The sequence below is a fragment of the Rattus rattus genome, chromosome 9 (assembly GCF_011064425.1).
Source record: "Rattus rattus isolate New Zealand chromosome 9, Rrattus_CSIRO_v1, whole genome shotgun sequence".
Classification (NCBI taxonomy): Eukaryota; Metazoa; Chordata; class Mammalia; order Rodentia; family Muridae; genus Rattus; species Rattus rattus.
In genome coordinates this window covers 74150788-74167868 of record NC_046162.1, presented here as the reverse complement: position 1 = coordinate 74167868, position 17081 = coordinate 74150788, and the positions used below count along the sequence as shown (strand labels likewise).

The 17081-nt window shown below is 39.4% G+C and overlaps 1 protein-coding gene across 1 annotated transcript; it reads left to right on the top strand.

Annotated features, from left to right (window-relative positions):
* On the top strand, positions 1–15301 carry LOC116910362. The gene is made up of 8 exons (XM_032914214.1): positions 1–76; positions 1447–1551; positions 2287–2340; positions 2898–3002; positions 5867–5920; positions 6990–7094; positions 14538–14591; positions 15189–15301. Exons 1-8 carry the CDS (start codon positions 40–42, stop codon positions 15299–15301), a joined length of 627 nt encoding a protein of 208 aa, XP_032770105.1. The 5' UTR covers positions 1–39.
* The last annotated feature ends 1780 nt before the right edge of the window (positions 15302–17081 follow it).

The following is a 17081-nucleotide window of genomic DNA, read 5'->3' as shown; positions in this document are numbered from 1 at the left end:
CTCGTTGTGCCTTTTCTCATAGCTAGTGGGAAGGCTGAGATGAAGAAGGTGATGGATATAATTAAAACTACTACAGGTGAGTGGGAAACTGTGAATCCAAAGTGCTTAGTGTGTATAGTGATTTTTTTCCTTTTCTTTTGGGTTTTTGTTTGTTTGTTTGTTTTTCAAACAAACAACAGGATTTCTCTGTATAACCCTGGCTGTCCCGGAACTCATTCTGTAGACTAGGCTAGCCTTAAACTAGCAGAGTTCAGCCTGCCTCTGCCTTCCGAGTACTGAAATTAAAGGCATGTGACACCACTGACCAAGTCAGCTCAGTCAGTCAACAGGGTCTTGAGGGAGGGAGGGAGGGAGGGAGGGAGGGAGGGAGGGAGAAATTAAAGAAAGAAAAAAACATTTAGACAACATTATATAACATGGCCCTGGCCAATGTTGAAGTGGGTTTGTTTTTCTCCTGTCTGCTTTTATACCATTCTAGGTACATGCAAAGAGTAGGGTCAGTTCTAGGTCAAAGACCAAGTAGTCAAGGAACAAGCAAGGTATAAACAAAGGTCCCATGATTACTGTATTCAGGGACTTAACCGGACCCATCAAGATACAAAGAACACATCCCTCGGCTGTATTCATCTTGAGCCTTGTCCTAGCTCATTGTCAAATTCTTACCTGAGCCTACTCTCGTGTCCTAGCTCTATGTATATATTCTTGCCAATGTCCTTGAAGTGGCACCAAGATCTCTCCACACACCACCCAGCAGTGGTTATATTTTGTCATCATTGAAGAGACAAGTTAATTATGGCATTTACTTCATTTGTTATATGTTTAAAGCCAATCAGTAGCATTTTACTTGTTTTCTGATATATTTTTATTTCTACATAATCTTTCTCTTTTAGTTTAATAGCACCCAAATCTCTGTATCAGTAAGATAACAGCTGCCATGAACCTTTGATAAGCTCTTCAGATAACTTATAACTTCTAATAATGAGCCTGGAAGACATCACTCTGCATGTGGTGTGGTTGAAGAGAGAGGGATGCATACTATAGATGTCTCTGCATTCAGACTTGCCCTGCCAGTTTTTCTTTTTTAAAAAAAAAATTAACTGTGTCTATGTCTGTACATCTGAATGCGGGTATGTGTTTCTGAGTTCAGGTATCTAAGGAGGTTAGAGGCACCCTTGGTGCTGAGCTACGGGTGAGTGCAAGCTACCCAAAGTCTCAGTCTGTGAAGAAATAGAAACCACTGAGCCATCCTCTCAGCCCCGTAGACCTTCTTTATGAGCAGTTAGGGATCAACTCATTTGGCCATGACGGTAGGTGCCCTTGTGGGAATGTCTGACCTCAGCTCCCATTCAGCACCTCTCATGCAATGAAGTTATAGATTATATCCCTATTCAGAACCATAGACAAAGCTTGAAATCCATCTGTGTAATGGTGCACCTTGACTTTTAGGAGGAGAGGTGGATAGAAAACATGTGCGACGTGTTCTATCAAAACTGGGAATAGAGCTTACAGACAGCGAATTCTTTAAACTGATGGAATCTTTGTCTTTTGACAGTAAGTATTTCAAATAGTAAGATGACTTAAAAGCATTCTGGGCTTTTTAAGATTAAAAAAAAAATAACATCTGAAATTATCCCCATTTCCTAAGATTGAAGAAATTTAAACCTATATCCAAAAAATTAAGATATTAACTTATTCTCAGGGGGAAATTCCATCAAATTTCTTTGAAGCTTTTAACTTTTAGTTTGGGAATAAGTATCCCCACCATGTTGATCTATGCTATCCAAAGGAAGGAGTTAAGCTATCCAAAGGACAGATTATCTGATGTTAGCCTTACCACATAGATACCTATAGGTCATTGTGGAGTTAAAGAAGGGAAAGGGTAATGATTACCTACAGGTGGATAAAACAGGGGACATGGAAGAAACATACATACATGCTCACACACACACACACACACATGCCCACATATACACAACTCACATACATACATATACACATGCATGCACATACACATACACACAACAAACATACACACATGCATATACATGCACACACATATACATACATGCATACAGGCACATATGCACATACAATGCAAGTTGTACTTAAAGTGAGTTTTCCAGTAACTCCACCATGCTCTAAACTTCACCTAATACTATCTCAAATTACATTTTAATTGAGTTCTTTCTAGGGCAATTAATAAAATCGTAGTTTTACAGCAATCATTTTAGTAAATCATCAAGTATTTTTCTATTACCTGAAACTGGCCTTCTTTTATTTTTTTAGATGATGACAAGATCTTCAAGAACAGGTTAATAGAATCTGTGACGTCTCTCCAAGGTAAGTGCAAGGCAGGATGAGGAGGTAAATGAAGCTGTGAACCTCACAGTTATGGAGTCAGCGTGACAATGAGTGCTGGGTGCCTGCATCTCTGAAGATCAGTTGCAAATGTGCCCCGTGTTCCACCTTGCAAGAGGAAGTCCCGCCCAGGAAAGGAAATAACACATTTCAAATTTGCATAGCAAAAACTGTAGAAATGATTCTCAGTGATGCCAAGAGCTTGATCAGCAGCAAATAAATGTAAAATTGGGATTTCAGTCACTTACAGTCAGCACTATGTATTGTTCAAATTAAAGAATGTTTTCCTTTCATTATCAAAAAGCCCGGAAACTTGGGTCCGTGTAGGTTTCTCAAGTCAAGACTCAAAGAAAGTAGCATGCATTCTAACTTGATAACCGACTTTGAATAGTTTCAGTTGGTCGGTAATGATTCCAAAATCCACGCTTTGTGATTAATGACACCTTGCTCACAAAATTCGTAATGTGGTATATGTATCAAGGAAATCTAAGAAGTCTTCTGTAGGTGCCATTTAATCTTCTCCGTGCTATCGTCTTTAGGTGGTAAAGTCGACAGCAACAACCTGGACACAGTTCTGGATAACATGGGAATCAAACTTTCAAATACGGAACTTCAAGATCTGAAGCAAAGCATGAACGTTGGAGGTGAGTATCTGATCAGATGTCCGATGTCTCCATTCCTTTGTGTCACCACAATACACCTGCACGGACGGAAAGACAACTTCCAAGGTCTGTATGGAGGCAGCATCTGCCGATAATAAATCTGACGGACTGTGGCTTAGGCAGCAAATAGGCGATGGAACATCAAGAGGCAGAGAGGATCCTGGGAGAGGGCCAGGCAGATTTGCCTGAAAAGATGAGAGAAGACAGACACGTAGCACCTGAGCACAGGTACCCAGCCATGTGGCAGAATGTAGGTTGTAAAATAAATGAGATATTTTAAAATAGATCTAGTCAGAGAAGAGCCTAGCTCTATGGCCAAGGTAAGTGTAAATATATTTTAAGTCTGAGCCTTACTTCAGGGAGCATGGGCATGGGGAGTAAAACCAGACCTAACTTGTAATATATAGACTGTATAATTTATAAAGAAGTGAGCCTTATTTTCTCAGTTTGAGAGATTGTGAAGTCCTAGATTAGACAAGAGTGTCCTTTTGCTGTATCATTACATGCTGGAAGCCTCATGGACTAGTCTATTAAAAATACTTACTTTCAGGCTAAGGAGAAGCTCTGTGGCATGAGGCCCTTGGTTCAAATCCCCAGATCCTGTATAGGAAGGATACAGTAGCATGTGTCTGCTGTCTCAGTACATCTACGGTAGTCTACAGTGACATGGGAGGCACAGACAGGAGAATCCCCAGAAGCCCGAGGGCCAGGCAGCCTGACGGAGCAAAGCCAGCTAGACATCCCGTCTCTAACAGTGTAGGTGAGGGCCGACGCCTAGGTTGTCCACTGACCACTCCATGTGCACCACAGCATGTGCACACACAAGCACACACATGCCATCAAAATTTTTTAATTCCACCTTTAAATATTATTAAAATGGCAAATAAATTCTATGTGATTTTGGAAGAGGACATATATTAAAATAATAGTACCATAGCTTACTTCAAAGAACCCATGTGTGTGTGCGTGTGTGTGTGCGTGGGTATATATGTGTGCCTGTGCATGTATATGTGTGTGTGTGTATGTGTGAGTGTCCCGTGTGCATGTGTGTGTGCATGTGTGTGTGTGTGCATGTGTGTGTGTGCATGAGTGTGTGTGTGTGCATGTATGCAGGTGTGTGTGTGCATGTGTGTGTGTGTGTGTGTGTGTGTGTGTGTGTTTCATTTTCCTAAGGAGAAGGAAGAACCCAAGAAGAGGTGCCTTGAAGGAGGCATGAGCATCCAACTCGTATTTAAAAAATAAAATATTAACCTATGGTTTATAAGATTTTTGCTCTCCCAAGTATCACATAGTACAAACGCCTTCCACATTTTGACTATGAGCTCAAACTCTCAGGATAAACTGCATCCCAGTCATTTTTCCTCCCAGTATAGACAAATTTGAGACACTATATGCTAGTTATGACATCACTGAAAAATTTTAAGACTTTAATATTTCAAGTGACAAGAAGTTGGGTGAATGGTTTACAGAGTGTTGTTTTGAGTGTGTATGTACATTGTAGAATGGCAGCATCCACATGATTACCATATGAACCAACTTCATTTTTGTGAGGCATACACACGTGTAAATTCTACTCTTACTCAGTGTTCAGAAATATGATGCATCTATATTAACTGTTGCACAACAGACCTTTTCACCATTCCTTCCATCTAGGCTGAATTTGTTATCCTTTGACCAATGAAGTCTCCCCCACTTCACCCCTAGTCCAGGCCCTGTTAGCCAGCATACTTCTTATTTCTCAAAGTTCCCCTGTCTTACACCCCACGTGCATGTAAAACCATTCAGTGTCTTTCTTTCCGTGCTTGGCTTTGTTTTTCTCCTTCCCTCCCAATGTGCATACCTCTAATTTATTTATCGCGTCTTCTCTGACTACCACATCAGTACTATTTTGAATGGGAGTGATGAAAGTGTATATAGGTGTCTTGCGATGAACCTTGGAGGAAAAGCTTTCATTTCTCCATTGGTTGCAATACTAAATTGTGAGATGTTCATGAATGTCCTTGAGTATATTAAGGATGCTGGGTTTTTTTTCTACCCATTGTGTTTTTCTGTCTATTGACAGAAGAATGTGATGGTTATCTTTCCACCATAGCAACAAAGTACCTGGTACAAGTTTTTTTTTTAAATAGATTTCTGTATGACTTAAGAGTTTTGGAATTCAGAGATTGATATTGGCATAGCATCACCTCTCATCCGTATCACCACGTGGAACAGATGGTAAAGGTGGCTGTCTATGTGGAAACAAACAACTAATTGTATCTTGAACTAGGAGCAGAGAGGGTGGTGCCAAATCCAGGCTTTTGGACAAACACACACAATGCACACTACCAATGAGTCCCAAAAGAGCAACTTTCTGAGGTCGCATCTCAGAAGACTGTGGTACCTGTGGTAGTAACGGGGTGGCAGGAGGTCTGATTGTCATTTCCCCCCTGAGCTCCACACTAATTCCACTAGGGAGCTATAGTGGCATTCAGAAAGCTTTCCCCCTTTCCCTGTTCATCCAGCCTGAGATCACGTGCCCCATGGGATTCCTCCCACCCCTTTGCTATATACACCTTTAGAAAACAGTCAAAAATGTAGTCTAGGACCATTTTGAAGAAGACACAGGCCTAATACAGGCCTTTCAAGTTGATCAGCTTGGTGATGTCACTTGGAATCTTCCTTTCTGAATCTTGTTAAGGGAGTAAGGACAAAGTGTTGACCTAGAAAGTATGTTCAGTATCAGTTTCTGAAGTGTGGGAACAATGGAGATGATGCCCAAAAACTAGCGATGCGAGTCATTCCTTACATCTGCATAGTCCCACGGTCTCTGTTTCATAGTAACGTCTTTTCATCTTCTCCCACAGTTGACGATAAAATTTCACTGCAGACACTGATGCAAAAACTGAAAGATTTTACAGGTGAGTGGGAAAGTTATAAAACTAGGGTTGGACTAACCTCAATAATGTTTCATAGTCAGTAATATTTCTCATTACCCGATGCCTGAGTTATAAATTCTGGTGTTTCTATATACCTGTTGACAATATTTGACTCTACAGCTCCATGTTTTCAGTTTTTCCATAGTTTGGGAATGGAATTCTCTAATCTGTTGTTTGTGATGCTACAGTTTGCCTCAGTGGCACTTGGAAACAGTAGAGAAAGGCACAGTGAACCTGAGTCAAGTCTTCAAATAATCAAGTCAATGTCTGCATTATGTTAATTGTAATTCTCTTTTAAAAGTCAAAATGGCTTTTTGCCTAAGCATAGTAGCTCATATCTCTAATCCCAGCATTCTGGAGAGTGAGGCAGGACTAAGTTCCAAGTCAATCTCCGCCATACAACTTTGAGGCTCATATGAAACACATAGGGACTCTGTCTCAAAAGTAAAAGAAGCAAATAAATAAATATAAAAATATTTTCGAAGAAAACTTTGCCTTTTAATAAATAATATAAAGTATCTCTTTATAAATTAAATTAAATCCTAATGAGATGGATCAGTAAGTAGAGGTACATGCCGTCATGCCGGTGGGAAAGAGAGAATTGACTCCTCCAAGTTCTCCTCTGGCCTCCACACCTGCACCATGTCATGTGTATACCATATACACATGTGCACATGCACACACACACACACATACATGAGTGCATGCACACACACATACACACACATGTGCACAGCACACACACATGATGCAAACACATACACACACATGCACACACACGCACACACACACACACAAATAAATGTAATAAATTAAATTTCTCAAATTTTATTTGGAAAGTTACTATTCACTCACTGTCAAAGTAGCTTATTTATATCATGAATATAAATTTAGCCTAACAAGTTTATCGTTCCAATGGTTTTAAAATTATTTGTGTTTACTTTAATCTTTGACCTGAAAATGGGGATGCTTTTAATTATAAGGAAACTCATTTTGTTAGCTGTCACCAGCACGGTCTGAACTGTGGTCCTTAGCCAGTCTCTTTTGACAGGGGAGAAGATCGAACCCAGTGATGTACCGAGTATCCTGGAGAAACTTCACATAGAGCTCACAGAGAAGGAGCTAGAGGAGCTGATGAAAAGGTTACCCGTAGACGGTAAGTCAGTGGGAGCTCCTTGTGAGGGTGGATTTTACTTGTCAGCATTACATTTTTAATTGTTCCAAAGGACTAAGAATAATTTTAAGACTAGAGATGCATATGAAAATTATTAGCACCAGAGTTTCTGTAAGAAACCAGGCAGCCCTTGATACATGTTTTCTGTTCCCGCTTCCATACCACTAGGGAGTTTGCAATATGTATTTACATGGAAGAAACTAAAAGCAACTTCAGAATTTAAAAGAAAGAAAAGGTGCATGTATGTATTGGCATAATAGACTTACTAGCATATTGAGAAAAGCCATTAATTTCATTGTTAAAGGTGAAAAGTTCAGGTAGAATATTGTTAAACTCTATTGAGAATAACTCATGGGCTAAATAATGCGATGAAAGGTGTGAAGGAGCTAGAGAGCTAGCACAGTGATTAAAAACACTGGCTGCTCTTCCAGAGGACCTGGGCTTAGTTCCCAGCACCCACATGGTTGATCACAACTGTCTGTTTAAAAGGATTTAGCACCCTCTTCTGACCTCGTTAGGCACCAGGCATGCAGATGGTGAGCAGACATATAAGACAAAACACCCACACACATATAATAAAAATAAAGTATATGATCCAATGGTGTTCCCTGTGGTTACAGACTTGTACATTCATCAAAATTGTTAATTTTAGAGTATTTCTGTGATCCCCAAACAGAAACACCACAGCCAGTGTCAGTCATTCCTCATCCCCAATCCTTCTACACTACTAGGACAGCCACTAAACCATCTTCATCAATTTGCCTATTGCAAACAGTTTATATAAATGGGATTGTGTGATGTCCTAATATGTGCCAGTACTTTGTGACTGAATAATCTTGCATGCTAGAAATATCATATTCTATTTATTATTTATCTGTTCACTGGTAGATGGGCATTTAATTATTTCCAAATTTGGCCAAGTATGAATGGTCCTGCAACTGTTTGCATATAAGTTTTTGTGTTGATGTATGTTTTAACACTTCTAAGATAGTTCTAGAAGCAAAATTGTTGGGCCATATAGTAACTTCATATTTAATGGTTAAAGAAAGCCAGGCTACGGGCTGAAGAAATGACTTAGTAGTCAAGGTTTCTCTTTGAGGAGACCAGAGTTCAGTTCCCAGCATCTACATCATGTATGTAACTGTGAGATTTTCCACTCACACCCCAGTTCCCAAATAATGACTGAGAGGTTTTTTATTTATGAACAATGCTTGTGGCCTTTTGCTAGGCTTGTTCCCTGACTTGCTCTTAACTTATTTAACCCATTTAAACCGTTCTATGTCTGCCATATGGCTGGTTACCTCTCCTCAGTTTCATACATCTGACTTCCTCAGAGTCTGGGTGGCAAATCCCCTACTTCTGACTGTTTCCCATAATTCCAATGTCCCCACCAGAACTTTCACCTTGTACTTCCTGCCTTTTGCGAAGAAGACATCAGCTTTTTATTGACAGATGATGTTCCCACACAGTACACAAGAGATTACTCCTATAATGTGATCCAAATCATGTGTAACTCTATCTCCAGGGGGTCTGATTCCTTCTTTCCTGTGCACACACACACACACACACACACACACACACACACACACACAATTGTAAGTACTGCCTCCCTATTCTCTTTGCCAAGTCATAGACTGCAGCCTTTTAGTCACCAGTTAGAGATTATGGGGGCGCATTCTCTGTAGCATATTGGCCAATACAGTGCCCACGTTCAAACAGCCACCCGATTTTGAGGTACGGAACCCAGCATCTGAATATACACTGCACAAGACCAACACCAACAACTCCCCTCTTTAGTCCAATAAAAGGCTCTTTCTCTTACAATAACAAACTGTATATAATAAGAACAATTATGAAACAATTATGAAAACCATCATGTAAGAGTTGCATTCACAATATCTAGCCCATTTATAAATGACAATTTAGGAGAAAGTACTCTATTATCTATTCTATCTGCTGAGTTCAGAGTTCTGCACATAAATCATTTTCTATTATAACCTGTATTATCAATCTAAAAACATCTTCTTATACCTAAAAATATTTTCTTAAATCCTAAACAACTTAAGCTTTAATTGTGAGACTACAACTATCTAGTCTTTAACCCCATCAGAGACTCAGTAAGGAATAAATACTACCTCAGTAAGCAGGAACTGCAGAGGAATCAGCTTCCAAAGCTATAAAAATGACCAAATAGCTGGCTGCCTGAAGAGTGCACCCAAATTTCTCCATAACATTGGAGCATCTCTCTTCAGCCTTCTGGCCCAGGATATCTGATAGACTTTTTTTGTAAAACAGGAATTATGAAGGCCTTGCCTACCTTGTCCTTCCAAAGCTTAACAGTTGACTTCTCTGTGTCTCAATTTTTGTCCAGTTTGGACAGCATACTGTCAGCAGTTGAAGCAAGGAGAGTGGCAGCTTGCCAGCTTTGAAACAGCCTCTCCGTGGAGGCTCTTCAATCCTCATCATCGTCTTTGAAGTAGAAAAGCACTGCTACCAGGATCTGACACGTTTCGATGTCAGAAAATCTGCTTATTAACAAAGCATCTTAAATGCCATCTTCTGTGGGTCTCTGAGGGTTCTGAAGACCATCTGTTTATCTACACTATATCTGAATGACAACCTAGGAGAAAGTCCATTGTTCATTTCTAGGGATTTACTATCAGTTTAGCCTAGGAAACACATTTTGGTAATTAACTAAATTAGTATCTAACATGACCGTGAGTTTGATTGACTGACTACTAACTTGTATTACCTAATTATCCTGAACAGTTTGTAATAGTAGCTTTCAAAAAGACTAGGACCCAACGGTGCATTTTAAATTAATAGGTACATACCTTGAACAAGAGTTGAACCCTAGGTACATAGTGTGTTTTTAGCAAAATATAACCTTAATCTGTATCAATATACAAAGTCCATACCAAATGTAAAGTGTTTGGTTTGTTAATGTTCTTTGGTCTAGAAGTAGATTCAATAATCTTCCCTTTTTCTTATCGTTCCTATATCGCATTTTTTTCTTTTCATCCTTTCTCCTCACTTTCCTTTATCCCTTCTCCCCGCTACACAAGAAAGAAGAATAGAAGAAAGAAAATGAGAGAGAGAAATGACTGAATTTAACCTCCTTTGCTTTGTTTCCTTCTTGACCATGACCATTTAACAGTCAACCCCCCTTTAATGACGATAAACTCGTTAAGTGACCAAAAACCAATCTACCTGACTTTTAGGAAATGGTACATCGTTCTTTTAATACTTCTTCCTGCTGTTTTGGGAGGTGACATTTCCTCTTGGGAGCCCAAGAAATCGGAACATAGGGCAGTCTTAAGAAGGCTGTCTGAACGTTTGTTGTCCATTCTCTGTGTGCTGTAAAAGTGCAGGCTTATTGGAAGGCATGACTGGAACAGTGTGAAAGGCTGGACCGATTGGGGTCAGCAGCTTTCTTTGAAGCTGCCCGGGAAGTTTTCATGAAACAGCTAATGAGAGCAGTCTGAGGATGTATCAAGCAGGAACCCAGAATAAATACAGCTCAGCATCTCGGCGGCGTCTTTCAGCGTCCTTGAGGGTCACCCTTGTCAAGGCTTAATTCCCTTGGTGTGTGGTCCTCTTCTGTAAGCATACAGACTCTTGCAATCAGTATACATTTCTACAGTAATAAATGTGTGGAAAGTGCGATGTGGACAGAGCAGTTAAAGGTGGTTCTCTGCTCTCTGTACGAGCAGGTGAAAGGCATCTATCGTTCTTTATGAGTTAGTTTGGATTGCAGAACAAGACTGTAATACAAAATTTCATTCGCACCCTGTGAAAGGACGGCATGATGAGCCCTGAGAATTCTGAAGCCAACAAAATTGATTGGCTATGTAAGGCCTGGATGAAGACACTTTCATGTCTCAACCAGTCTCCGGGCTGCTCTCATGCAGAGGGACCAGCAAAACAAGTTACCTGCTTTGTTGGTCTACCTGTCTCTTGCCAAGATCTTCAGGGGTTCTTCCCCAGTCATATCTGATTTTTAAGGAATCCATAGCTTATCTTTTCCTATGGAATATATATAAAACACACCATAACACATTTCCTTCACTATATTCAAAAGTTAAGGCATCCCTCATATACAAAGGCTAAATCATTTCGTCTTTTTTTCCAACAATCCAATGTCTCTCAGCGGCTAAAGTTTTTTTTGCTCACTGGAATTTAAAAAAATTAAAGTTAATAAAAGATTATTCACTCTATCTCTGGAGGGCTTTGTTACCCCTTTCTGTTTGTTTAGCACTTTTTTAAAGGTACGATTAGATTTCTCTACAACTGCTTGTCCTGTAGGATTGTGTGGTATACCTGTAACATGTTTTATAGTATAATGTACAAAAAGCTGTTTCATGTTACTACAGACATATGCTGGGGCATTGTCTGTAAAGGGCCAGCTTTGACATCCAGCATCAACTGAGGTGGGCTATAGGGTCAGCCACTGGTTGGGGCCAGCGAGATGCCGCTGGTTTGCCCTGTGAAGAAGATTCCTTGGGTGCCGTAGAGTCAGTGACTGACTGCTCGGATTTTTCTCTGAGGGAATAAGGCTTGATTCACAGGGACTGGGACTCTCTGTGGCAAGCAAGAGACTCCGAACTCTTAGAACACTTTGGGGACTGGAGAAAATGAAAAAGGAACACACACACACACACACACACACACACACACACACACACACACACACACGCACATTGTGTGAATGAAGAAAGACAGGCTCCAGCAACTTTACATATATATATATATATATATATATATATATATATATATACATACACACACACACAGGCTCCAGCTACATTTACATACATATATATATATATATATATATATATATATATATATACATACATAGACACACACACACACATTGTGGAATGAAGCAAGACAGGCTCCAGCTACTTTACATATACATACATACATACACACACACACACACACACACACACACACACACACACACACACTGCGTGGATGAAGCAAGACAGGCTCCAGCAGCTTCACACACACATATGCATCCACACATTGGGTGGTGGAGCAAAGCTCAAACCATTTCACACATACACACAGACAGACATACTGATGGATGGAGCAAAGCTCCAACAGGCGCTCCGACCATCCCACATACATACGTACACATACACACATTTGGTAGATGAAACAAGCTCCAAAAACTTTATTTTTCCTTTTATCCTTTTTATACCATCTAAAGCAAAGTTCTTTATGTCAGGGATTACCTCATAAGTTACATATTCTCTAAAAACCACCATTACAAAAACATGTTCTTTGAAAACAGAGGAAAATCATTACACCAAAGGAAATTACAACATGATTATTAATTATATAGTCTTCTTTTGAACTCATATCTAAATAAACAGCAATGATGCTTTTGACATTGATTAACAAAGCTTAAATAAGCCAAGTCTATAGTAGCAAGTTTTTTTCTATGCTTAGCTGATAAGCTTTGTATTTACCAAGAAACAGACGTCCATCTTACCTCTTATTTTTGAAGTCTTGTTCAACTAGACTGGCTAATCATGTATTCTCTATTCTGTACTAATAATAGAATTATTCACTTTTTGTTCACAACCTTGCTTTTTCACAATGCAAACTGAAATCTGTGGTCAAATCCCTAGAATACAAGATCCAGGAATTCCAACCCGACCTAGAATAAAATGTTGCCTTTGATTACTAACTGTCTCAAGCCTGTTTTTCTCTTTCAAGGACAATTACAGGATTGTAATGGATGAAAGCTCACAGTACTCCAACCTGTGCAGCCATCACCACCCTACAAGGGAGGGGGCACATTCTGCTCGAAATTCTAACTTTATTATACCTATCTGGCAAAGCAACTTAAACTATGTCCTTAAACTTTCTTTCAATTGCCCTAACTTCCTGAACTATTTAAGTCAAATCAGGAAATGCCATAAATTCATTAATTCACCTAATAGCATTATTTTATGATAGTTTACCTTCATATTGATCTGCAGGAAAATTGCCCAATAGAGTGGACCCTCTCCAGGAAGCTCACTTACCCACTGCAGCTTCTCCTGCATGAGGTCTGCTGATTGTCAGTTTAGATCTGTACAGGTTGCCATAACTTCTAATAAATGCATAATTACAAATCAGCCTTTTCAGGATTTAAAGCGGTTGCCCGTTGAAATCCTGAACATGTGTCTGTAGTCTGCACATAACTCAGTTTACCAAATTCTGCAAAATGAAACACATCCACTCGCCAAGTTTCATCTCTTTTGGAACCTTTAGGGTCATTCCCTGCAGGTAATGGAGTTTTGTTATATAAAGAATAAATGATAAATTCTCTCACAATTTCCTTGACTTGTTGCCAAGTGATAGAAAAAGTCTTTAAACCTTTGCTGTTAACATGGTGGGTTTTTTTAAATGAAACTCTGAAGCAGCTAGCACATTTCTTATTAATGGCTGATCAACTTCAGCATTACCTTGTGCTAGAGAAATGATTACTATTTCTGTTTGTTAGTGTGTAATGTGTGTGTGTGTGTGTGTGTGTGTGTGTGAGTGAGAGAGAGAGAGAGAGAGAGAGAGAGAGAGAGAGAGAGAGAGAGAGAAATCTAAAAATAGTATCTAATCTAAAGATATTCCTGTTTATACCAAAGTTGTTCTGGGAATTTTGGCTTTTATGTTTAGGTGTTAGGTGTTTAATTTGTGTGGGACATATTTTGTGGGGGAGATGAGATTGGAATCCTAAGCAATGGCCTTCTCTTGCAAGTGACTATCCAGTTCTCCCAGGAGCATTTGTTGAAAACACTATCTTCTCCCTTTGAATGATGCTGACATCCTTCTCAAAAGTGAGCTGATTTTAAACACAGGAATTACTTCCGTCCGTTGTCTTCAGTTGTCTCTGTGGTTCATTATCTCAGAGCCTGGAGAGCCTGATCTTGTTACTTTGTAGTGAGTCTTCAGGTTTTAAAGCACGAGCCTTCCATCTTTGTCCTTCCTTTTCAAGGTTATTTGGGCCCCTTTGCTAAATGCGTCTTAGTATCAGCCCTTCAGTTGACACAAACAAATTAGCGTGGGGTTTGATAGACTGCATTGAGTCTTCAGATCAGTGTGAGGAAGAAAACCGTATTCACAACAGTAAGTTTGCAGCGAACCTTGGACACAGTTGATTTATTTGAGTCTTTGAAAATTTCATTCTATCATGCTTATAATTTTCAGAGTGTAAATGTTTTCTTTTTGTGAAATGTATTCTAAAACATTTCATTCTATAGATGCTACTATAACTGGAATTGCTTTTATTTGTGATTATTAAGTATATTTAAAATGTAATTGATGTTTACAAACAAGTTAACAGTTTTGAATGTTTGGAGTTTTTATTGTTAATTTCATACTATGTTGCTAGTCTCAAATTTATCATAACACAATTTATGGCTTTTCTTACAGAGACTGGAAAGTTATATAGTAACAGGTTGCTGAAGAATCTGAAAGACCTCAAAAGTAAGGAACTGCAGGACAAGGCATAGTGTCCAAATTCTCCAGACCTCAGGCCATCGCGTTAGTGACTGGGGCCCACAAAATACACAGTTGTAACTCACTGAGCATACATTTTATCTACTGTTGTAATATATTTTGGTGACATACAGCCTATTTTATTTTTATAATTATTCCACTTTTTCTGTAAATAAAAAGAACAAAACAGTGGGCTATTCATGACTGAAATGTACCATGGAGCCACAGAGATAACTAACAGTTCACAAATACTAATGACCTGGCTCCTTGTGCAATGGAGTAAAGTTGGTATCAATAGCCCACCTTTCTAGACCCTTAACAGTGTTTAAACATGTCCATTTATCCATAAGAATAATTAAAAACAGTACATCTGGCTCCCCTGTTAAGACATTAGAATGGGCAGATTTGGGACCTCAGCATTATTGAAATGCAATGTTACAAAACCATAAAATTTTAGAATTTTTAAATCTCTTATTTTGTTTTAGAAATACAATTACTTAAGCTTAATGTGGATAAAACATCTTTCTTATTTTACTACCATGTGACTCTTTCTTTCCAATGTCGCTTTGCTATGTTTTTTCTAAGTGGGGAAGATCAAAAAGGCTAACCTCCATAGTTCTTTGGAAAATATGGGGTTGAAACTCTCAATGGAGGAATTCGCTGAAGTGGCAGACAACCTAGAAACAGATGGTGAGTAATAAGATGGACTTAAATTATCTGTTGGCTTTTCCTCCTATATGATAAAATATTATAATCAATATTGAGTAAATATTTAAAAACCTGGAGGAGGTCCCAATATTAAGGTAAGAGTACACAATTTAACAACAACCAAAAATTAGTATATTTTCTGTGTGGACTGCAAGAATTTACTGACGCTAGCAGAATTGGTAAGACACAAGTAAGGGCTGGCCATACAGTGCAGTGGGTCAGTGCTTGCCTGGCGTATTCAATCCTCAGTACAAAGAAGAAAGGGAGGGAGGGAAGAAGGGGAGAAGGAGAGGGAGAGAGAAAGGGAAGAAGAGAAGGTAGAAGATGAGGAAGAGAAATGAGGGGGGAAGGAAGGAAGAAGATAGGCAAAGAGAAGAGGAAGGGAGAAAAGAGCAAAGTAATGGATTCTTTTTCTTCCCTTTTTATATTCCCTTTATCTCTCTCTGTAGCCTTATTGCTGTCCCTGCCTGGGGACAGGTTGACAACTGGTGCATATGTCCTCCCTATTATCTAAATAGAAATGTCTCTCAGGGCTCGAGAGAGGCTGGGTTTGAACTGGAGCTAGGCAGTTCCTCTTGAATGGCCTAGGGATGAAAATCAGGGGCAAAGCACCTATCAGAGCCTGAGGCCCTTGGCTTCCTCCCTAAGACTCAAAATTAGTTAAGTAATTCAAATTAGAATGATTATAAGGGGTTAAAAACATCAGGAAGGATTGGGCACACATGCTATGGCACATGCATGGCACTCAGAGGACAGCTTGTAGGAGGTCAGTTCTCTTTGGCCACCATAAGGGTCCTGGAGGTAGAACCTAGATCTTCAGCCTTGGTGGCAAGTGCCTGTACCCATCGAGCCTTTACCTCACTGGCCCTTGATTACAAATGTTTAAAGGAGAACGGACAAGTTTCCAACAGATAATTCTTAGTGTGGCATAATTCCTAAAAATCCAAAAGAAGCTTAAGAGGTGTCAGAATTACAATGCGAGTTGAATAAAGCTGGATTTCATTGTGTAGCCATAACGTGAATCTGTTTTCTGAGCTCACACTCTTGATGGTGTGTTTCTGTTACACACTTACAGCAAAGGGGAATGCTGATCTGCAGAAAGTGATGGAAAAGGTGAAAGCCATTTCAGGTGAGGAGGAACCTGGCCACCTCGGGTTTCTTATTGGTTCTATTCCTATGCTTCGCCATTGGTCTTAATTGCTGTGGTGAGTCTGTTGATTTGCTCCATTGTATAAACCTCTGCTTAATTGGACTTTAAAATTAGGCTCTTGGTAATAACATTTTAGTGTTACATCTTAGTAGGGATACATTTATTTTCTGAAGTAATTTTCACAGATGTCTCCTCTTGGTTAATACAATAAGGATACGCAGAAATATTGTTTAAAATTTTCATAGTTGAAGCTGAATATAGTGGCACATCCTTGTAATCCCAGCATTTGGGAGGCAGAGGCAGGAGGATTATAAGTTTGATACCAACCTGGACTACATTGCAAGACAGTGTCTCAAAAGGGAAAGATGACTCCAACCCCCCATGAACTTCTGGTTTATGAAAGTACATGGTTACTCCTAACCAGAGGAGAGATAATTCATTCCTTTCCCATAAACCATGCAGATGCTTCATTAGGGGCAAACTGCCTTGAAAGACTCCTTTCCTTCCCAGGTACTGTGTACACAATCAAATGTCAGCTTCAACCAACAGGGAAAGCGCTAGCTAAGGCTAAGTAGGGAAGTGATTGTTCCTGGAAGGAACTACAGGACCAGCCAATATAC